General features: G+C 43.2%; 1 protein-coding gene and 1 long non-coding RNA gene across 3 annotated transcripts in view; one reads left to right on the top strand and one right to left on the bottom strand.

Moving 5' to 3' along the window:
* LOC142069694 (uncharacterized) overlaps window positions 1-21,128 on the top strand; it is a 29,802-nt gene extending 8,674 nt beyond the window's left edge. Inside the window, exons 2-3 of one of the 2 annotated variants that reach the window (XR_012665644.1) lie at window positions 3,135-3,267; window positions 20,470-21,128. This is a non-coding gene — a long non-coding RNA (uncharacterized LOC142069694). Of the gene's footprint in view, window positions 1-3,134; window positions 3,268-11,949; window positions 12,629-20,469 lie in introns of those variants that run through there. The other variant, XR_012665643.1, reaches the window with a different exon arrangement.
* NIBAN3 (niban apoptosis regulator 3) lies at window positions 1,801-20,551 on the bottom strand. Its single transcript, XM_048832053.2, has 15 exons — window positions 20,463-20,551; window positions 13,886-14,016; window positions 11,880-12,011; window positions 11,354-11,468; window positions 10,089-10,250; window positions 9,443-9,558; window positions 9,245-9,349; window positions 8,502-8,664; window positions 7,909-8,096; window positions 7,036-7,194; window positions 6,609-6,725; window positions 6,271-6,378; window positions 5,157-5,268; window positions 2,565-3,245; window positions 1,801-2,154 (listed from the first exon to the last, which is right to left on the bottom strand). Exons 1-15 carry the CDS (start codon window positions 20,515-20,517, stop codon window positions 1,808-1,810), a joined length of 2,691 nt encoding a protein of 896 aa, XP_048688010.1. The 5' UTR covers window positions 20,518-20,551; the 3' UTR covers window positions 1,801-1,807.
* Window positions 21,129-22,376: the final 1,248 nt, after the last annotated feature.

Below are 22,376 nucleotides of genomic sequence, written 5' to 3'. Positions count from 1 at the left end.
TGGAATAAAAGTTTAAAAACTTAAAAAGCTTAACAGCATTGTGGGGATTAGGAAAAGACAACACTAGATAGAGTTCCCTTCTCTTAGCAAATTACAGGTCAGCATGAGGCATGAACATTATTAAAAAATCACTAAAAAGGTTTTTACATATCTGAAGTTTTAAATTAGTAGCTTCTATTTTGGGGTGAAGTTGTACATATGAAACAGATATTACCTCTGTTACGGCAACCATTCCAATGAACTTCAGGTTCTGTGATTCAGTCCAGCTGAGCAAACACGTAATAAATGTATTAAATAGGTATCCTTGTGGCCACTATAAGAATCTCATTGAGCCTTATTACATAATAGGCCCAGTCCTGCTCACTGAACTCCATGAGCTGTTAAATTTCAACAGCAGCAGGGTTGGGCCCAAAATATCAGTGATGACACCACTTCACTGTCTTCCCCTACTATAACTGCCTTGGAAGAAACAAATACAAAGAAGATAGATACAGTGGAGCAGATATTTTGTTTTGAGTTTGTGCTTGGCAATGCAGAGGGTGGGGCCCCAATTCTCCACCTGAGCATGACTGTAGCGAAGCACACTCCAGCTACTCCTCTTCCATTCCTGATAACCTCCATCCTCCCTACTGCACTGGGGGCTCCAAGGAGGGTGACAGGATCTGACTGTCAGCTCTGTACTCGCAGGAAGGCCCAAGTTAGGGGAATGAGGCTAGGCTTCACACACTTTGCACTGCCTGAGTCACAAAGGGAGTGGAACAGGACAGAAACTGTATCAGTGTATGCTGTTTGAAGAAACTGGGAAGGGTTTATTAGTGAAGTCTTTGTAGCTGCAGATGTTTGTTGTCTCTCTCTGAAACACTTTTCCAGGACATCAGTACCATGAGAAAACCACAGAATACTGTATTGTGTACACACCCTGACTTGAAGGCCCCTTATAAACACCTTCAGTATTATCACTTACAAATAGAATGAAAAGCCACACCAGGACGAAGGGCAGAAAGGTGAGAATTAAGAGCCTAAGGGTATTAAGAGTAACAGCCGTGTTAGTCTGTATTCGCAAAAAGAAAAGGAGTACTTGTGGCACCTTAGAGGTGCCACAAGTACTCCTTTTCTTTTTAAGGGTATTAAGATACACATAAATATTACGTCTTACATAAAATGTTCACAAAGGAGCAGTTCATTCCTTTCCAATCCCTCAGCTTTTGCTCAGTTTTCTGCTCTGAGAAGCAAGATCAATTCCAGTTCTTTCAGTTCACATTCGTAAAGCTTTGAGACTGAAAATCTCTGCATCTCCCACTAAGTCTTGGTCAGTGCTGCTGAACCGCCTGCCATGCAACTGGCAGCCCCTTCACAGCCTCAGTTGCCTTGGCACTCTCCATTATTTGCTAATATAGGGATATGAAATATCTATCATTGTATCAGGAAAGTTGAATGTGTGTATTAAGCTTTGCCATCCCTCTGCTCCATGATGGTCAATGTCAGTTAGATCTTGCTCCTCATACTTCTATTTCAGAGGTTCAGTTTGAGGACAACCACTTCCCTGGTCTCTGTTGTCTTCGAGATCCATTTCCAGCAGATCTGTTTGGAAGATTTCCATTTCAATAGCTATGGACAGACACTCTAGAAAAACAGTCTTATCTGTTTCAGAGGAACAGCCGTGTTAGTCTGTATTCGCAAAAAGAAAAGGAGTACTTGTGGCACCTTAGAGACTAACCAATTTATTTGAGCATGAGCTTTCGTGAGCTACAGCTCACTTCATCAGATGTTACTGATGAAGTGAGCTGTAGCTCACGAAAGCTCATGCTCAAATAAATTGGTTAGTCTCTAAGGTGCCACAAGTACTCCTAGTCTTATCTGTCTCATTGAAGTCTTCCTCTGTCATCTCCTCCTTGTTCATTTCTGGGACAGGACCCTCATGCACATCTTCGTGTCTCAGGCTTCCAGCGAGTAAAAAGGGAACAGACTTACCTTCAGCCAGTCCACCTACATGCCTACGCCCCTTGAATTCCTGCTGAGCATTGTACCCTAGCTCCAGCTGACAGACCTTTCTTTCCAGACCCTCCGCAGGAACCAACTTTTGGACATGTAATTCTGCAATCATTTCATCACCATGTTCCTGAAGTCGGTGTGTCCAAGTGGCATCCCCTGTTTCTTTCACAGAAAATGGACAGTGTGAGATCATTTGCCCATTGCAAGCTTCCCCCACCCTGCATTTGCCTTCACCCACTGATATTGTATGCATTTCCCAACTGCTCCGATTTTCTCCTAACTTGTCTCCATCCCACTCAATTGATGCCACATGATTTGTTGCAGATCTTTGTAATTTTCCCTCTGTTAAACCTCCATCGTCCCTATATGTATCTCTGTCCAAACCCATAACCTGCAATGAATTGGTATTAGGCCAACAGTTAGCCTGAGAGTTGTCAGAATTTGTACTATCTGGGGTTGGACTCTGGTTCTTGGACATGCTTGTATTTGCAAAAAAAAAGTATAGTTACAAGATTCCTTGCAGGGACTTTCTTGATCCTGCAATAACTCTCTGTATTCTTGGTTATTCTTACCACTTTGTCCTGCTCCTTTAATCCAAGCTAGATTTAACTCCAATTCTCCATCCTGCCCTTGACTGCCTTGCTCAAACATCGCCCTCCCCCATTCCTCTTGTATTTTCTCTACAGCAACTTTGTCTACTGAATGTTCATTTATGATGTTCTGTGGCTCTTGTAGATCTTTGCTCCTTGCAAAAGGGCTCCATGACTTGTCATTACATTTGTTTTTATTTCGGTCTCCTGTGCACATATTGTTTTCAGCCTCAGACACAACTTCAGTCTTCTCTGCAACATGTCCTGCAGGTTCAGTAATACAGCTGCTTCGCATGTCTGGTTCCAAGGCCTTCTTGTGTCTCCAATTCCTACCATCAGGCAACACCCTCAAATATTTTTCTGCTTCTTTATGGCAATGGGAAGTTACTGGGCAGATTTGCCCTTTATCTTTGGGAGGATTTGCAGCCCCAGCTGAGCCTCCTTCATATTTCCATGCTTTCTTGTCTGAAATCGTCTCACTGTCTTGACAGGAGATGAGGTTCATGGTGTCTGATGTGGCATTGCAACCTAAGGCTCCTGTCCTTATTTCAGAGTGTTCCTGGGCTCTGTCCTGCTGCAGCAAGTTGTCCACACTATCCAGAACACAGGAGAAGCTGTCACTGTAAAGATGATGTCTGTTTTGACTTGAAGCCTCTTTCAAGGCTGAAACAAAGAACAACAGAAAGTAAGACAAAGAAATACCAAATCTTGCTTTGCTCTCTGTCCCTGTTCCCTCCCTACTGCATGTGTCTATATAGTCACAGTCCTTGTGCAGCACACACCCCTACATTAATATTCCATCTGTCCTGTGTCCTAGTTCTTATGAGCCCTTCTTGACATTTTTCTTTCCACGGCGGAAGCCAGGTTATCCCCAGTTCTAGTGTGGTAGCCAGGAGCAAGTCCCTGTGACTGCTCTGGAGGCTTTGAAAGCTCTGTCACATGCTCCCTCTGGCTTATCCCCAACAAAAAAACATATTTGAAGAGTTAAAAATGGCCTTTGGGGCTGGTTTGATCAGAGGAGCCAAAGCAAGCAGATGGGCAGGATGCCTGGCTTTAAAATGAGCACATTAACGATTTGTCCTGAATATAAAAGCTCTTTTGTTTTTAACACTTGAAAAGCAACAACTAACATGCAGCCCTGAGATGACATCACGGCTGTAAAATGGGATTTTATTTCCACCACACTAGCCAGTGGGAAATGTTTGGGCTACAATCAGATCGGGAAGAGAAAGAGAATGCGGAGACAGGCAGAAGTAAGATATTTCAACATAGGAATACTGGAATTTACCACAAACAACATATGGAAAGTTGTTTGAACAGGAAAGCATAAAGATGCCTATAGATGTGAGAGACCATAAGAGCATTCCCATGCCAGAAGGCAACTGGCTCCCTGGTATCGAGCAGTGAGTTTCAGCTGGCCTCACCAGCTCAGGTTTACTCTAACTCTTCATTGTAATAATCTGTATCTAAAAGGTGTCACGTTATAGGTCATTGGAAAACCAATAACACTCTCATCACTAATATTCTTGCATGATGTTTGTAAAGTAAACCCAGAAAGGATTATTCAGCTGTGCTGAAATTATGACTAAAATGCGTTTAAATCAAGCATGTCAAGGGGAGATGAAAAACAGTTTTTTCCCCAGACAAAGGAATGCGGTGCCACTTGTTTGAATGTATCTCCCATATAAATTGAGCAACGTGTGACCAATGAAAAGTACATTTGTATGCCAGGCAAACAAAATCATCAGAAGAGCAAGTATGGGGGAAATGATTACTTAATTTCAACGAAAAGGAGTACTTGTGGCACCTTAGAGACTAACCAATTTATTTGAGCATAGGCTTTTGTGAGGTACAGCTCACTTCATCGGATGCATAAAGTGGGAAGTACAGTGAGGAGATTTTATATACACACAGACCATGAAAAAATACACATTGTAAGGAGAGTGATCACTTCAGATGAGCTATTACCAGCAGGAGAGTGGGGTGGGGGGAGAGAAAACCTTTTGAAGTGATAATCAAGGTGGGCCGTTTCCAGGAGTTAACAAGAACGTCTGAGGAACAGTGGGAGGGAAGAGAGGGATAAAGACAACATCCCAGGAAGACTTTCTGCCTCATGAAGCAGGGTCAATGAACTTTGAGAGAGACTTTTCAAAGTTTTACTGGACTATACAGAGAGGTGAAAAGAGCCCCTAAGTTATTCTTCACCTGAAGAGACAAGGAAAACCAGCACCTTGGACTCTGTGGGGATCGTGACTAAGAGCTAGTGAGCTGTTGCAGGAAAAGGAAGACTGGTGAGAAAACTGGTATCAGGACTGTGAGCCACAGCAACCCAGCATTTAAGGCATGCAAAGTTCCAAGGCAGGCGGTAACAACCCCTTATTGATCTGGACTGAACCCCAAAACATCACAAAATGCTTTAAAAAAAAGCCAACAGCAGTCAACAGAGGGGAAGTTACAGGCCTGGCGACTGTAAACATTTTTGGTGAAGATAATCTGTCCTCTCTTTAGCAGAGGATAAGGACCTAACAGTGCTGACTTTGGTCTGTTTTAGGATGGAACCCAGTTTCTACTCACCTTTGGTGACTGCCTGCTGCAGAACAGCCAGAACTATTTCTTCATAAATATTTTCAACACTGATGATGCCACTGAAGTCAGCAAACACGTAATTTTCATACTTGGGCAGCTCCTACCAAAGGAGGTAGAAGAGAGGGAAATCAGCCAGCATCAGTTACCTCACACACACACACACACACACACACACACACACACACACACACAGAGATAGGCAGGGCCAGCCTTGGATTACACAGCACCTGAAGTGAGCCAAGATATGGTGTTCTGCCCCCACCTCGGAATAAATAGTCACCTGAAATTCCAATGGCACCCTGTAGTTTCTGGCACCTGAACTGCCTGTCCAACCTTTAATGCTGGTCCTGCACAATGTTTTATGTGTATTTACAGGTTCAGAAGGAAAGTGGAGCCTCATGGTTAAACAGCCAGAATGGAAAGTGTTCAATGGAATTAGTTCAAACTCCCCAGAAGTCTGGGGGAAAGTTAACCAAGTTTAGGATCAAGCTTTCCAGACTCCTGATCACTAGAGACAAAGTTTAAATCTCTTCAGGACACAGTGCCCTGTACCACCAATAGCCCACTGACATGCACCAGGACTACCTTCAAAGGGAGTCAAACTTAACCATTGTCCTAGTACAAGGTACTGAGTTAGGCTGGTAGCAGTGCAGAAAAATGATAAAACGAAATGGAAAATTTTGGGGAAACATTTACATGGTAGTAAGAGTCATGATGTGAAATAAAAATAGATTCATGGCCCTCTGGAGGGAGTTTATTGGCTGCCTGGTGAGAGTGGCCTGCATTTTGGTGGCACTGAAGAACCTGTAATATTGCTTAAAGCCTCTCCTCTCTTTGGAGTCACAGTCCAGCCCTGCCACTCTGGAACGCTATAATGAAAGGTCAGACTAAATGATCTAATGATCCCTTCTGGTCTTAAATTCTATGAAAGTCACTGAGGGGAAGGGGATCTCCTATCAGCCCCCTGAAGTTCACTGAGCTAGCAAAGCTTTTCTGAAGAATAAAATGGAATAGTTTGATAAGATAAAATCAGCTTGTATGAGCTTCATCAGTTCACTATGGGGTTTGGGTCCCTTCACCTTCATTCAGAATCAGGCCTCACCAGTTTACATCTGGGCTCCAGATTCTTCAGCAGAAAGGGAAGAAAGATCTGAACCAGCCACTCTTGTGCAAACTGCTTCCTGGTGGAACTGCTGTCATAGTCAAATTTCTGAAAACCAACCACAACCAAATTGAAAAAGGAATCAGCGCAACAGTCAGGAAACTTCCCCACAACAACTTCTGCATTTGTCCACCTAGAGCAGCTCAGGACTGGATCATGTGAGGAACACAGTGTCCAAGGCAGCACACAGAGCAGAAAAGTCAACAAGTGCAGGGAGAATATGATCCAAAGAAATAGGACTTTATACAAAGAGAAGGTAAGAATATCACACACCTTACCTTCAGCACACGAGTTTTGATCTTTTCCAGAGTCTGGGTGATTTGGCTGTGGTTGGTTGCCAAGCTCAGATGTTGCTCTGAAAGCTGGTGGAATGTATGGACCGAATTCTGCATTAGCTACAAAAGAAAAAAATTGTCAGATGAGTAGGGGAGCCAGCACATTCAGAGACCACAGTCAGGACTCAGTTCCACGTCTTCAGCAGCCACCCTCTGGATAATGCAGCCTGCTTTCTCTCTAAGATCGGTTAAATAATCTCTTCATACCCTGCTGATGCCCAAGGGAAAAAGCAGACCCCACACAAATTAAAGGTAAAAATAGATCAGCTCAGAGCTTAACACTCAGGGAATGAATGCACTGCCCCTTCCCTTCATCTCCACTAAGAGGTTGCCTCACCCCAATCTGTTCTCTCAAAGTATCACCACTTACCTGCTGCATGAGGTTTTGGGCTCTGAGGACTAAACTTGCCACACCATGAAAGCCAAATCTTTCCTTCAGTCCCTGCAGACTGTCTTTGTAGAGATTAGCCTTCTCGTAACATGGCTCCATGAATTCAGGTTTCCAGGGCATTTCCCCAAGTGTGAGAATCTGCATCAGACAAGTAGTCAGCTAGTTAAGGTCTGTACAGTGCCTAGAGGCAGTGAAAGCTTACCTACATGCTAAGAATTAATATTTTATGGGAAAGGATCTGAGTTAAAGCCATTATCCATGTCCAAGCAATATAAAACTGAAAAGAAGGCATCTCTTTGCAGAAGGACATTGACTACTTGTCTCTGGAGCCATGTTTGTCCCACAAAACCTGTTTATGGGTGATCCATGAACAGGCAGTGGAATATCGAGCAGACTCTGAGACAAGTTCAGAAGCCATATTCTTGTCTAACAAAGTTGCCTCCCTTTATCAAGCTGCCTCTGTGGTGTAGTCACATTCAAAACAGCATGTGGCACTGACCTGAATGAATTGCACTGTGCAGTTACAACAGCAGCTAGGTGAAAGTTACAAGAGCTCACAATCTGCACAGTTCAGGGCATAATCTCCTCTCTAGCTGGGGGTCAGGGAGAATTTTCCTCCCATTGTACAGACCTGCACAATTCAGAGACATCATTGTGATGAGGAGATTACAAGTTATTATACATTGGTTACTGTTGGAGGCAGGATACTGGAGTAGGTGGATCACTGGTGTTCCGGGATCTATGGGACAGATGGAATTAAGTTGCCATCCACAATACTGAAAGCAGACATGTAATGTGGTCTCCAGGGGAATAAGACAAAACGGTCCCTCTGTCATATCGTCTATATCTTACCTCTTCCTGGAAGACAGTGGTAGGCCAACTCTGCACATGTCTGATCATCTCATCAATTCTGTCTGTGAAGAGCGAACGCACCACGTCAAATCCTAAGCTGATGGGGCATATCAGCTCCTCCATCACACAGTCCAGGTCAGGCTCTACTCCTTGGCGACAGCAGGATTCCACTGAGCTCTGGACCACCGCTGCCAAGGTAGAAACCCCTCAATTAGCCTGACAGAGTCACAGCGGAAATCAGCTTGCCCTGGATTAATTAGGCTCAAGGAGACAACTGCAGGGTCTTGGAATGTGAAATACTCATCCATCCACCTATCCTTTATTTCGGATGTGCCCATCCCCGCAGTTTCTGTGAATCTAGGGTACCCATCAAATAGCATCTAATCATAAATACTGTAATCAAGATTCACATAAAACAGTACGACATAATGAACTCATCCCCCAATCCAACCTCTCCAGTGGCAGATAATGCTGCACACGCTGCTTAAAATTTCAAATACAATTGAGAGAGTTAGAATTCTAAAGCAAAGTAAATCCCGTGGATTAACAGAAGAGAACCAAACACCCCATCCCTTCACCCCCTTTCCTCTAACCTTGGAGTTTTATAGATATCTGATCCTTTAAAATCAGCATCTGATCCAGATCAGGGCGAATCTTCTTTTCCAATTGAATGTGGAGTTTCTCATTCTCCCTCTGAAAATCCAGGAATTCGCTGGAGACCTGGCTGAGGACCAATGTATAAACCTCCTCTAGGAACTGACCACCCAGAGCAGGGACCAGATCAGCAAAAGGGGAGGAGAAAACAGGAAAAATAAGAGGCATCATACAGGCCAGGTGCAGAGATCAGGAGAAGTTTCTGGTTGTGCTGCTGGGTGCACAGTCTTTGTCAGGTCATTCTGCTTGTAGCTGATTTGTGCACTGTCTTCTACCTATATTACATCTGTAAGCATGGGGCTCTAATTGACTCTTACAGAGCCAGCTGACCCAACTCAAAGGCCAGTCCAATCACTCCTGGGGCATCATTTACTTGGTAGCTACATGTAGACAGCAGGACGCTCTTCACTCCCCACAAATACCCCGTTTAAATTTTGCACAACACACTACATCAAAGGCAGCAGTTTCACAGGAGACATGAAAGGCAGAGGCTGTGAGTTGGATTTTGAGAGCAGTAGCTAGTGGAGCTGTTCTTTGTGTTTATTTGTCTGTCGCAGAGCAAAGTACAAACTCCTAATGTGCTCTCCGAAACCATAGTCTAAAAAGTTAGCTGAGTGTCACTCATTAGTTCCTGAAACATCACTGTTTGGGTTTAGATGTAAGCATTGCTCTGTTGACTTACCTGGCACCAGATCTGTTTCTTCCTACTTTCTGACCCTTTGAGATTTGGGGGGACCTGAGACTGCAGCACTGGAAGCAAATCCTCCATCAGCACATTACTGAGAATCTAAACCCAAAGAAAAAGACCATCTTCATCAAGTTACCAGCACAGAGCATGTATTAAATACTCCAGCTTTGGAATGCTCAGCACTTTACAAACCTCAGGCTCTGTTCCCAGGAGGAGATCCCCTGCTCCGTAACTACTTTTCTCTTGCCTATAAAATCGCACAGCTTCCAGGAAAGCCTCTACTTCAAAGGAGTCCTGTCTCTGTAAAACTGAACCCGAAATACAAGTTAGTCCCAGCAACATAGCTGAGGTTAATCAGAAAAGTCCAATCCACTCTTAGCACACCCAAATCTGGCTATATGTAACTAAGCTTGCTGGTTACAAGCAGTGCTTAAATGCTATGGCAATGAGTGCTATATAAAACCTATGATAGAGACTAACATTACACTAATAACAAAGAAGGGGGAAGAACCTCTGGAAATCTTTGTGGATCTGAATGCACAAGCCTCTCCCTTTAAAGAAATGAAAGCCTAACTGCCTGAACTTGCTCAAATTTAAAAACCATAAATTCAATCCAGGGAAGAATAGAAAATGTAGGAAATTTTTACACTCTTTGGACTTTCATCAGTATCACATTCGTATCTGATTCACTGGGCCCTCAATTCACAGGTGATGCCTCACTGAATGGACTCCACACAATTTTAGGAAAGGATCCTCATGTCAGTAGCAAACTCCTGTGGTCAGCCCCATTTGTAGATGTTGCCTCAGGTCCAGTGATGCAGGCGCTTCCAGGTGTTACCTGTGCTGCAATATCGGATCCCATCTTGAAGGATGGCTTTCCAGGTGTGCTGGGATTTTGCAGAGTTTGTGCAGAAACAGAAGGACTTTCGGAACGGATGGTAAAGGAACAGCAGAAACTCTTCTGGAGGCCCATTTAAGGGGTCTTGGTGGGTGTAGTCAACTTGAAAAGAAAAGCACAGAACATGCTTCCAACAAGTTAGAATTATTTATAGAAATACTGTGTAATGTCTCCACAGCTCTTAATGATCCTAGTGTCTCTCACTGACAGCTGCCATTTTACTGCCAGAAAGAAATCCTGTCTGCTGACAGACACCTGAGCACCAGCAACTTCTAAGATGTCAGAGGGAACTACATGTGATCATTACCTGCTAAGATTCGGCCCATAATTTGAGACATCTGAATGCACTGAGTTAGGCTAGAGACTTGCACAGTCACTTTAAGGCATGTTCATTTTTGTAGTTAGTATTTACTAGAAAATATTGTGCCAAAATTGTACACTAAGGATTTTTTCTATTCTGCCATTAACAAAATCTGTTCTGTTCTGAAAGTGATTATTGAAGTCTCACTTCCTTTCTTCAGCAGACAGGAAAAATTCCTGCTTCATTAGAAATTTTTAATTTGTATTGTATGAAATAAAAAGATTTTACATATCGTTACAAATAGATGGAACTTTTAGGGCACATTGCCACTTTCTTTTCAGAGCTGGCAAGTAGCACTGAGAAATGGAACAGAGCAGCTGTCTCAAATGAGTTCAGGGATTGGCAACATCTCTCTGCATCTGCTTCTAATTTCATGTCACTTCACTGTGAAACCTGGGTTCTTCATCTGGCTGAATAAAGCCCTGTAACCCACCAACAGTACTAAATGTACTCCTTCTAAAGAGAGAAAAAGGAGGGACAGAACAGCATGGCAAAAAGGAAACAGGTTTAAACAGCATGAGGTCCTGAAAACCTTATGTTTTAGAGACATCAGCATGTTCGATTTATTTTGTGGTCTCTAACTTTGAACAGTACAGCAGCCCCATGAGCAATGGAGCCTCTGTGTATGTATAATCAATATTCTTTCTATATGTTGGACTTTGCCAGCCTTACAACAAAAAAGAGAAAGTCCAGAATTCAGACATGGAGCCCTTTCTATTTAGAGGTGGTGTTGCTGAAGAGTTCTTGAAGTCGCTGTTTTGTGTAATGCTGTGAGGGGCCAGTAAGACACTGTTCCCTTCTGGGTTGCGGCACATTTCTCAAATGGGGCACATCACAGACTTACCTACTAATCCCTGGCAGAGACTGTCAATCAGCCTGGTATATTCGCTCAGTGAGGTCACCAGCAAGTATCCAGACAGAGTGGTGGATCCTCTGGGCTTATATCCTCTCCCCTGGGCCTGGAAAAGAAATCCAGACAGAACTATCTTAATGAGGGCTCAAGGGCAGAATTCCTCACACACACCTTGCTGCTAGTATTTAGGGTCAGCAAGTCTCTTTCTCTAAACTGCACTCACTGACAGTATACAGCCACCTCTGGAGGTAGAATTCAGTAGCTGTGTAACAAACACCACACATTCATTTTGGAGAGGAAATGAAGGAGGAGAATGTAATCCTATAAGCCAGGAGGAATTTGGGCAAGGAGGGGGCGCAGAACATAAACTTTCTGAAACAGTGGGACACACTGTCAGATGTCTGGGTGTACGTGTGTCTGCAGGAAACACACCTGAATGGGGTAAGAGTATGTAAGATCCATATACATTTTACAACCCATAAAGTGGGGACAAACGCAGCTGAAGTAGCACATTTACCTCTTTACTATCAAACCACTCCAGGGTATAGTTTCCCAGCAAAATTAAATAACTCTTCTTCCACTTGCAGGTGTCCCCAGTATACTGCATCAGGAATCCCTCATGCAGAAGAGCATCAGGTGGCTTCTGGAGCTGAGAATGGATAAGAGAGGACAGGAAACAAGTCCCAGTGAAAGTGCAGATGCAATTGTAAACTCTTTGGGACAGAGACCATGTCATCTGTGTCTCTGCAGTGCTTAGCACAAGGGGACCCTGACTGGGGACTTTGGCTGCTACCACAATAAAAATAATGGGACAACTGAACGATGACAGCTAGCGGACACTGAAAGCAAATAAAACACCTACATTAACACACAGACACACACACACACACACGCCCTGTAATTACAGTCAGTAGCTCTGAAGGGGACTTACAAGGTCTTTCAGTCTAACCAGAGGAGAGGTCACAGTTTATCGGCTCCATCTGTGTATATAAAATTATAAAACTGTATGTAGTGTGGAATTGCAGTGTTATAGCCACGTTCATCCCAGGATTATTAGAGAGACATGCAGAGGTGTTAACAGCCCACTTCACCATGAATGGTCTCTTGCAACATGTGTTAACTCCTTATGCTTAACAATCTGTTCCACCTTGTATTTATCTGTAATGCTCTGAGTACCCTTCCCAGACCTGAAGAAGAGCTCTGTGTAAGCTTGGAAACTTCTCTCTTTCACCAGCAGAAGTAGGTCCAGTAAAATATATTACCTCACCCACCTTGTTTCTTTAGTATGGAATGAAAGATAGCAAGTAACACAGAGTGGCAATTTTTAAACCTTCCTAGTGGCAGCAGGGCAGCAGTGAAGATTAGAATTTGGGAGTTGCCACCTCCTATTCCCATGCTCGGGCCACCAGGGCATGTATCCTCATGCTTGATTCATTCAGCAACACACACAATTATGTGTCAGATTAATAGCCCTAAAGAATCTCAAGATGCTAGAGAGAATGAGGGAGGAAGACAAAGTTGTCTTCAGATCAGGGAGAAGACAACAGCTCAGGGGTGTGTGGGAAAAAGAAATCTCCCAGAACACTAGTAACAGCCATTCATTGTCCTCTCTCCAAGCTCACAGCTCCTACAGGAGTCAGTGGGGATCAGTGAGGGAGGGAAAAAGAGGGGGTGGTGTGCAGGAAGAGAAGGCCTTTTGAATGATCTGAAACTTTAGTCAGTCCCTCAAAAGTGAACTGAGCCATCCCACCACTGGCCTCCGACATGCAGAAATTGCCCCTACACACACACAGATCAACCATTGTAATCTGCATTTTAAAATATGTCCCTAAAGACCTATTTCCAGGGCATGAGAAGCCAAAGAAGCCCCTATTGTTAGGTCAGTGATCCAATAAGCTATTACCAACAGGAGAGTGGGGTTTTGGGAGGGAGGGGGGGTAGAAAACCTGGATTTGTGCTGGAAATGGCCCACCTTGATTATCATACACATTGTAAGGAGAGGGATCACTTTAGATAAGCTATTACCAGCAGGAGAGTGGGGTAGGGGGAGAGAAAACCTTTTGTAGCGATAAACACCCATTTTTTCATGGTCTGTGTGTATAAAAACATTTGTATTTTCCACGGTATGCATCCGATGAAGTGAGCTGTAGCTCACGAAAGCTTATGCTCAAATAAATTGGTTAGTCGCTAAGGTGCCACAAGTACTCCTTTTCTTTTTACACCCTAGCAAATAATTACATGAGACTGCTAGAGTCTAGGAAGAAGCAGCTGTAGTTTCCATATTACAGCAACTGCTAAGAGAACAGGTTTCAGAGGAACAGCCGTGTTAGTCTGTATTTGCAAAAAGAAAAGGAGTACTTGTGGCACCTTAGAGACTAACCAATTTATTTGAGCATGAGCTTTCGTGAGCTACAGCTCACTTCATCATTTGTTTCTGGGGGAATGGAGCCATGAAAAGGTGCCCTTGGGATCAGGTGTTTGTAGTAGGGGCAGTGTGTCATGTACAGGAGGTGTGATACTTACTTTGCTCTGCAGCAGCTGTAGAGCAGGTTTGCCTTGCGGGTCCAGCTCCTTTGAGACCCGTCTCAGAAAGGTGGTTGCAAGTTGCCTCTGATAATAGGGCATGAAATTCTTCACTGTGGCATCTGTGCGACCTGGGAAGCGAGAACAGAGATGACCATGGTGTTTCAGTGCTCTCCCAAGTGAGGTAATGCAAGCTTCTGTGTCTGATTAGCATTGTTCCTTCACCCAGTAGCTTGTGAATTACCAGTGTGGGCCGCCAAGGATGAGGCCAACAAGTTCAAATCCAGATCCAAACTTATCCAAAGTTCATGAGCACCCCAATGTGGGAGTTCTAATCTGGGCTCTCTCTACACAAATTCTAGACTCATAGGTTCACTGTAAGGCTACAACCAGATTCTAACAGCTACTAATGCTCATCAGAGGAGGAATCAGAACAAACAACATGCAGACAGCCAATGCTGGGGAACCCTTTGACTCTAAAAGTGCCTGGGAGATGCATGCTACAGGCCTTTATGTTCCTCTATTCACTGATGCGTACAGTGTGCCTACCAAACATAAGGAGGAGCATGTTCAGCTGGCATGGGGGAAGGAAACTTGTGTCACCCTGCAATGACTTCTGCAGCTGAGCAAGAAGCAGCAGCACTGATAGGTTCTGACAAGAGATTCCATCTAACCTTCTTTGACCAAGGAACACTGACATGATGCACGGTGTGCAGATGCGGGGCAGGAATCTTCTACTTCCATTGAGGAATGTGGGGAGCACCACAACAGAGGAGCCAGACTTGAGATATAAGATTTACTATCGCATCTCTGATGTTATTACATTTATATTATGGTAGCACCCAAGGACCCCAGTCAAGACTGGGACCCCATTGTGGTAGCTGTTGTACAAATGTAGAACGAGATGCTCCCCATCCCGGAAAGCTTACAGGCCCTGGCCTGACAGTAAGTTTATTTTGGAAGAGTCTTGCCATTGCCCCACCAGCATCTAGTATGGGAAGAACCAGAAGGTTTCTTCCAACCTACAGTCACAGATCATAGATTATCAGGGTTGGAAGGGACCTCAGGAGGTCATCTAGTCCAACCCCCTGCTCAAAAGCAGGACCAATCCCCAATTAAATCATAATATGATTGCCAGACATTTTAGCTTCACACTGTAGAGGTAGCTTAGTGTGATTTTGCAGTAGGGAAACTGAAGCAGAGAAATATGAAGAAACCTTCCCATGGTCAACCACAGCCTGGAGAACCCAGGTACCCCCACTGCCAGTTCCCTATTGTAACCACTAGATCACACTCCTGAACTGCTGTACTTCTACACTGCGGGAAGCAAAAGCCAACCAAAATAGCCTGTGAAAATGGCAAACAGTGAAGCACCCACAAAAGCTTATGCTCTAATCAATTTGTTAGTCTCTAAGGTGCCACAAGTACTCCTGTTCTTTTTGTGGATACAGACTAACACGGCTGCTCCTCTAAAACCAGTGAAGCATTAGAAAGATGGCTCTGAATGTTAGAGGGTCTGATGCAATTAAAAGATAAAAGATTCCTATGTGCCATTGCTTTTCCAAACAGATTCTCTCTATAGTCTAGAAGAGGAGATTAAAACGAGAGAGCAAATTCACTAATAACTGAGAAGCTGTTGAAAGGTCATGCCTGCATTCTATTGTGACCTCAGGCAAAGCGGACAATGCTGTCACAGTATGAATTTCTGAAGATTTCCTGTGATACATTCCCCAGCCCACCCCCCTTTAGCCTGGAGACTCATGAAGAGGCAAAGAGAAAAATGTGGCTCAAACAGTGAGCGGGGGAAAGAATGACGAAAGTATAAAAACAAGACATTTCCCATCTTTCTCTCTCTCTCTCTCTCTCTCTCACACACACACACACACATATAGGAGGGGGACAAGAGAAAGGCACTCAGAGGCCATTCCCACTGTCAGACTAATTGTGTGTGTGTTGCCTGCATATTCTAATGCCTTTGAACTGTTGGCTGATTTACTATGGAAAAGAAAAGTAATCAAACCCTAAATTAGATTTTGTATTTCACAGCCCAAATGTGAGCTCAGTGAGCACTCAGCCAGCATTAGTAGCTTTCCAAAAATTCATAACAAGTTGTGGGATGTGCTCATACTGACCGCTGGAAAAGTCTGCCAGCTTGTGGGAGGAAAGACAATGTATGCTACTGCACTACCCTCTTTATGGAGTCCTGGATTGAATTTGATGGTACCACTAAAGCTGCTTAAACGGACTTGATGGTGGAATTTCCAGTAAAGCCAATGATTGCAGTGGAGATTTCAAGTTCCTTTTGCCACAGCTACTCCGCCAAAGTAACACAAACAGCTTTAGCTGGAGTAACCACATCTGTGACCCAGCATAGCTGATGACCAATGAACCTCCTTTTCCATCACCATGCACCAATATGTGTTGTCATCTGCAGCTCTGCAAAATGAATGCAAACTACTACCAAATCAGAATAGCAGCATTTTACAACTACTTTGCACAGGTGTAAAGGACAACACAAGGTACCAGGCAGGGGACTTTCAGGGCCAACAGATGCAGTCAGTTAAACAGACCTCCCGTGCCCCGCCCTCTACCTCAAATGCAAAAATATGAAAAGTGTGCACCTGAAATAAGCGTGGAAGAGCTTGACACCACTGTACTAAGGCCAGCAAAATGGGCCTCAGGAACATGCTCTTAATAGTGCAAATAAGGCAACCACTTCCAAGGACCTAGGAGACTGATAAGTCAACCTTGGGGGACTGTCTTATTTTTTATCACACCAAATCATTACAGCAAGTTGCACAGAAAAATAGAAGCTGAGATTGAGTCCTCACTCACTCCAACACTTTATGGGAGGGCTCCTCATTTTTTAAAAATTTCCTGTGGGCTCATTCACCCTGCCCAGGGAGATGATGATGCAACAGCAGAAATTTCACCAGAGGTTAGAAGGACTTATCTGTGAGAGTTCACTAACAAAGTGACTCATTGATAAATTGGAGAGGATTCAGAGAAGAGCCATGATAATGATTAAAGGATTAGAAAAAAATGCATTACAGTGACAGACTAAAAACACAATCTATTCAGCTTAATGAAGAGATTAAAGGATGACTTGATTACAGTCTATAAGTATCAATATGGGGAACAAATATTTAATAATAAGCTCTTCAGTCTACCAGAGAAAAGTCTAACATGATCCAATGGCTGGAAGTTGAAGCTAGACAAATTCCAGCTGACAATAAAGTGTAAAACTTGAACAGTGAGAGTAATTAACCATTGGAACAATTTACCAAGGGTCGTGGTAGATTCTCCACACTAACAATTTGTAAATCAAGATCAGATTTTTTTCTAAATGATCTCCTCTAAAAATTATTTTTGGGAAGTTCTATTGCCTGTTTTATAGGGGGTCAGATGATTATCACAATGGCCTTAGAATCTATACATCTACGAATGTGCTAGTGTTTAGTGAAACCATAATAAATACCTCAGGATAGTCATGTCTCTCTTATAAGCATCTCTCACCTGACCTAGATACCCTGTACATGCATTGGCAGCAGTGCCTAATGATCTAGATAGAGATTACGAACTAGTCTCGTCTCCCTGGCCCAGAATTCAGTAATGACTGCTGATGTGCAAACGCACTCTATGTAACAAATACACAAGTTAATTAAAGTTGGGACCCAGGAGAATACTCAACCTGTTGTGGAGCAAAAGGCATCTCCTGTTCTTATTTCCTGCCCGCACTGGGTGTTTTTCCCATTTTACTTGTTTAACCTTGTACGGTCCTTTAAAAATGGCTGTGACCCATGCAGTCAGCTACATTTTGTTTTCCCTGTGGTTCCACACACTTATTACCAGGATGATGGTGGTTATGGATAATATTTTGAAGTAAACCATCACTGGCTAATTTCAGAAGAAACTAGATAAAGGCTCCTGGGGGATGCTGGGCACTGAACTCGCACTGAAGTTATTGGGAGTGGCAGGTGCTCAGCACCTCCCAGCAAAGTGCCCAGCAAAACAAAAGCCACTGAGTACATCCAAGTGATTTTAAACAGAGACTGTAGCTCCTGCAGCGCCACTGTAAGTCAGTCAGTGAGAGGGCAAGCAAGGTACCCGGCCTCGAGTCTATGCTAGCCAGGGTTGCTGGCCCAACAGAAAAAGAACAGGGCTCCATGACAGGTGAACTTAAGCCAGCAACTTCAGCTGGTTAATTCACACTGCAACTCTGCTGTCAGCCTTAGAGGTGGCTATTGCCTAGATGGGAAAGGGATCCACTGAGGAAGACAGTGATCTCCATAAGTGAGGTGATCGAGGAATTATGTTTGGATGACAGAATCCTTTTAGAAAGAGGAGGCTACACCCATGTCAGAGAAGAAACACCACCCCACAAGACAAACAACTTGGCCATAGCTGTCCCTGTTGTATCTAAGAAGGAGTTAATCAAATTGCATTAGGGGTATATTTTGCCCCTTGATGTTTGACATCTGTGTTTTTACATTAGGTAAATACCACCCTAGTCACTTCAGCTGACTTCTTTCTCTCTCTCTTGCTGTATCCTTCACTCACCCTCTACAAGCCAGAGGTTTTTAAAGGTAATCTGAGAACTAACAGTTGTTCGGATTAGACATACAAAACCAAAGTTCTGTCCAGCCATGGTCACTAAAGGTCCTGTGTGCTGTTTGCATGAGCCCAGGCATTAACAATAGCGTCCTGGCCAAACTGCAGCTCAGACCATTACACCCTGCCTGCTCAAACTCGCTCAGGTAGGATCACAGAAATATAAAATGAGAAGAACAGATGCTCCAATACCTGCACCCCTACAGTCACAGGCAGTTACATGGGATACTCCCACCTGGTCCTAAGGTGCTACTTTTCAATGCTCCAGAGGGAACCAAATAACCCAAAGGTCGCTGCCAGGTCTTTTCTTTCTGTCCTAAACTATTGTGTCTAGTTGTGCTGTGAAACTCTGATTCTCAGTTTCCCCATCTGTAAAATAATAAAAGTAATTTTAGTACTAATACCACCAACCTTTCAAGGGAGTTATGGGGCTTATACAAGCCTATCTTACAAGGAGCTGTAAGGCTTAATGAATACTTAAAAAGCACTAAAAGAAAAGGAGTACTTGTGGCACCTTAGAGACTAACAAATTTATTTGAGCATAAGCTTTCGTGAGCTACAGCTCACTTCAAATAAATTTGTTAGTCTCTAAAGTGCCACAAGTACTATGCTCAAATACATTTGTTAGTCTCTACAGTGCCACAAGTACTCCTTTTCTTTTTGCGAATACAGACTAACACGACTGCTACTCTGAAACCTGTCATTAAAAAGCACTGTACTTTTAAAGCCAAGTATCATTACGCTCGCTTTGTTTCACCCATAGGTGCTTGTCCTGGCCCAGTGGAGAATGGATTCTTCTATATATAGTTTGTAAAACACTTTGGAGCTTGGAACACACCTGAAAGAGTCTCCGACACTACAGTAGAGAAATGGCCATGGACAGAATAGGGCTGCAGCACAATTATTGCACAATTAAAAATGTGGTTCCAGTTCCTGTCTACAAGATGAAAGTTTGTCTTAGTTGCATTGTAACCAGATTCTCTGACATGGTAGTTTTGTAGTGTAGACAGGCCCTAAAAACAAAGATGAGTTGTTGGCTCAGATTACGACTCAGCTATTTTCAGACAAATTCTCCTGCTGCCCTTGTGAGCAGAGGCAAACTGGACTGATACCAGGATGGGAACCTTAGTGATTCAGTATCAGATAGATACTCACATATGGTGCCAGGTTGTGATGTACAGCTGGAGCAATGTAGACAGATGTGATAACTTTACTGGTGCCTCTGTGCTCATAAAAGACTCATCAGCTCTGCTGGCAAGCATGGATTCTCAGCACCATATATTATAGCTTGGCATAAATGTGAGTGCTGATATCTAACTGATGGCCAGGCTCCAACTTTTGAATTCCGATACGACACTAAGACTCACAAGTTACGTTACAGAGGTTCACCTGACTGTCATGTCATGTCAAGTTAGATTTGACCACTGTGTAGAACATTGTTGATCCATATTTCTTTCCAGCCTTAATGTTGTGATCAAATAAACAACAGTTCAAACACGGGGGCAGGATCTTTTAACTGTCCCTCCCAACATGGTTGTAGGACTTGTGCATTTTCATTCCTGGTTTGTTTTTTTTTAAAATGTTGTTGCACTCCTGAAAACAGGTGGGGAAAGTCTTCTTTCCTTATTGTAGCAAATCTCTTTGCCATAAGCTTCCCTGCACAGAAGTCAGAGTAAGTAGTAACCACTATATCTGAAAGATCTGTAACATAACTTGTTTGGGACATTTATGTTTCAACTTGCTGTTGTCCACTAGATGAATCTTGAACCCCCTTCTCCAGTCCTCTTTATACAGCATCCCTGCTCCAGGGTTGGATTTATGGTAATCTACCGTATTCCATGTCAGGCAACAACCTGCAGATACATCCACCTCAGATTACATGTTTATACATTGAACTAATTGTATGGTTTTATTTTTAAAAGGAACCATCACTCTGGAAATGGTAATCATCAAAGCTTTTCCTTACCTCTCAGGTACCTGCGCTGTCTTCCATCCAGTGGACTTGAATACCTTCCTCCCATCTTCCACTTTAATATCTTGCCTGTTTCCAATTCTTCCAGTCAGAGTCATGGGCAGAGAGGAGCTGCCTGGTAAAGTGATTTTTAGGCTTCAAGAGCAGCAGGGATTGTCTTTTTCTGTCACACTCGCCTTCAGATCATCAGCTCATAAATATTCAAATAATGTTTCTGTCTCACGGCAGTCCCTGCACCCACACCCCTACACACAAACAGGCCTTAAAGGGGCAGCAGCACTTAGTCCATGAACCCACACCCTGACACAGAAAGAGGCCTCAAAATATCCTTAAGCCTTTAATGTTAAAAAGGCTGTTTGGAGGTTCTGTTTTTGTTAACCGTGTGGTGTCTTTTGTGTCTGTGCTTGATATAACCCAAGCTCATACAGACTCCCTCCCTCTTGTAACAGGGTGGAACAAGCTCACAGAACATGGACATGATGGAACCTTGATTACACTGAAGAATGCAAATCCCAGATTGATTCAATAAACTGCAAAGTGCAAATTGCAATTTCTGTCCTAGCAAATCCTCTGCTTACAGACCTGAATAAGAGCTTTGCATAAGCTTGAAAGCTCGTCTCTTTCACCATCAGAAATTGGTCCAATAAAAAAATAACCTTACCCATTTTGTCTCCACTTACTATAAAGTAATGCTATGCAAAGGAAACAAAAAAGGATTTCTCTATCAAAGTCCTATTGCACCAAAATTTGGATTTCAGGTGCTGAAGAGTCAAGAGCTATAAACTAACAGGCTGTAATGAACTAATTTATCCACGAATGTCCTACGCTCACTTAGGGCATCCTCCCGCTCTATAGCCTTCTATACACCATCCATACAGAGCATTTCACATGGGCTTCCTCCAACTGCACCAAAAGCCAGAGATAGTTCATCTGCAAACAAAGCACCAGTGACTGAATCTAGCAGTGCCACTGTGGGACTTTTCTGAAGTATTTCTGAACCGAAAGCAACATTTATTTAAAGACTGATTTCGCATAGAAATACCACAGGTCAGTGCTCAGCACCTGCTCTCAACTCTCAGTTCCCTTCTGTACTTTGTTTCTCCTGATTAAGATTAATTCAGTAACCTTCCACTTTTAACATTATGTGACAGCCAGTTTCAGTGATACCCTCCAGGATATGTAGAAATAGGAAATCTTCCACCCTCTCTTTAAGCTGAAGCATTCAGCACTTACATTAGCTCCTGTGCTAGATAAAAAGCAAAATAACCCTTTATGCATGACAGAGCAGTAGGGATGATTAAATGAACAAATATAAAAGGGGCCTGAGAATCACCCAAAAGGTGATCCAGGACCACACAGCAAATGTGAAGAAAAGACATGCTTACAATGTTCTATAAAAAACATCACACACAACATCGGAGGGTAAGATGAAACAAACTTGCTTCTTCAGTATATTAGAGGAATTGTTTCCAGACACTTTCTGAGAACTTGGGTAGCTCAAAAACTGCTTATTAAAACATCCAGCTTGTAAGAGTCCTGAGCAAGGACATGCGCATTTCATGTGTCTGAAGAGATGTGCGTTAGCAGTAACCAGGATTCTGGATGTTCAAAGTCCCATTCTGCACACATGCTCTATGTTAGTTTCCAAGTTTAATATGAATAAAATATGACTTCAGTTCTTTTTTATTCAGACCCAATTCCAAGGAGATCCCCACTTTCTCATGCTGCTTAAATAAATCCATGGCGAAATAGGTAGTTGCATCTTTTCTGTGAAGGATGCGCAATAAGAACCCTACTAATGGGGGTGGGATTGTTATTTAAAATAGTATTAAGGGAGTCTGAAAAATGACTTAACATAGCTGCATAAAGGTACCAGGTGCTTTACAAGGACAGCAAGTCTCATCCTCT

The sequence above is a fragment of the Caretta caretta genome, chromosome 20 (genome assembly GCF_965140235.1).
Source record: "Caretta caretta isolate rCarCar2 chromosome 20, rCarCar1.hap1, whole genome shotgun sequence".
In the NCBI taxonomy this organism is placed as follows: Eukaryota; Metazoa; Chordata; order Testudines; family Cheloniidae; genus Caretta; species Caretta caretta.
This window is presented reverse-complemented; position numbering and strand designations above follow the sequence as displayed.